Source organism: Myotis davidii, unplaced genomic scaffold (genome assembly GCF_000327345.1).
Source record: "Myotis davidii unplaced genomic scaffold, ASM32734v1 scaffold670, whole genome shotgun sequence".
NCBI classification, from domain to species: domain Eukaryota; kingdom Metazoa; phylum Chordata; class Mammalia; order Chiroptera; family Vespertilionidae; genus Myotis; species Myotis davidii.
In genome coordinates this window covers 20610-21982 of record NW_006281984.1, presented here as the reverse complement: position 1 = coordinate 21982, position 1373 = coordinate 20610, and the positions used below count along the sequence as shown (strand labels likewise).

The window sequence follows — 1373 nt, the reverse complement described above, 5'->3', positions numbered from 1 at the left end:
CTCATCATGGACGTGTCTATCTCTCCCTTCCTCTCTGAAATAAAAACATATATATTTTTTTATTGATTTCAGAGAGGAAGGGAGACAGAGGTAGAAATATTGATGAGAGAGAATCACGGACCGGCTGTCTCCTGGACGCCCCCTACTGGTTGGGGATGGAGCCTGCTAACCCGGGCCTGTGCCCTCGACCGGGAATCGAACCCGGGACCTCCGGGTTCATAGGTGGATGGACGCTCACCACTGAGCGACACCAGCCGGGCACCGAAGATTCTTGATGTTTGCGATTCCGTGGCTTTGGAAAGGGAGTCCAATCAGGACCCCAGATAACGGAGTGTGGCCGCCGTTGGCATCCTATACCCACTGGGGGGCTCAATCCTGACCCAGGCGTGTCCTCAACCCTTCAACCTCACTCGTATTTCATTTTTCTTCTTTCTTCCACTTTCACAGTCTTCCCCCGGCAACCCGGCCGCGTTGCCATAGTGACGGGAGGCACGGAGGGAATCGGCTTGGCGACCTCCAAGCGCCTGGCGCTCCTGGGCATGCATGTGATCATAGGTAAGGGTCTTGACATGCACATCCTGTAGAATAAAAGCCTAATAGGCTAAGTGTCTGGTTGAAGCGCCTGGCGCTCCTGGGCATGCATGTGATCATAGGTAAGGGTCTTGACACCGACTCATGCACATCCTGTAGAATAAAAGTCTAATAGGCTAAGTGTCTGGTTGGCCGGTCGGCCGGTCAACCAATCAAAGCATAATATGCAAATGATATGCTAAGGCCCCTCAACCGCTCGCTATGACGTGCACTGACCACCAGGGGGCAGACCGTCGACCGGTCGACCAATAGCTATGACATGCACTGACCACCAGGGGGCAGACCGTTGACAGATTAATCAGTTGCTATGATGTGCACTGACCACCAGAGGGCAGTCGGCAGATTAATCAGTTGCTATGACGGGCACTGACCACCAGAGGGCAGACAGTCGACAGATTAATCCGTCGCTATGATGTGCACTGACCACCAGGGGCAGACAGTCGACAGATTAATCAGTCGCTATGACGTGCACTGACCACGAGGGGGCAGACAGTCAACTGGTCGACCAGTCGCTATGACGTGCACTGACCACCAGGGGGAGCTATAACGTGCACTGACCACCAGGGGGCAGACAGTCGACCGGTCGACCAGTCGCTATGACGTTCACTGACAGTGATGACGTAGCCACGAGAATAATGTTATGGTCGGGGGTCCCCCCAGCATGAGGAGCTGTATTCAGGGGTCGCAGCCTTAGAGAACCCCTGAACCACTGATATAGATAGATATATAGATATAGATATAGATATAGATATAGATATAGATGATATGGATATAGGTATAGA

The 1373-nt window shown here is 52.7% G+C and overlaps 1 protein-coding gene across 1 annotated transcript in view; it reads left to right on the top strand.

The window, feature by feature from the left end:
- The first annotated feature begins 443 nt into the window (after positions 1–443).
- The window catches only part of LOC102759406 (dehydrogenase/reductase SDR family member on chromosome X), a 21425-nt gene continuing 20495 nt past the window's right edge, over positions 444–1373 (top strand). The window contains exon 1 of the mRNA XM_015563262.1: positions 444–555. Coding sequence (XP_015418748.1) covers positions 540–555 — 16 coding nt within the window. The 5' untranslated portion in view covers positions 444–539. The remainder of the gene's footprint in view (positions 556–1373) is intronic.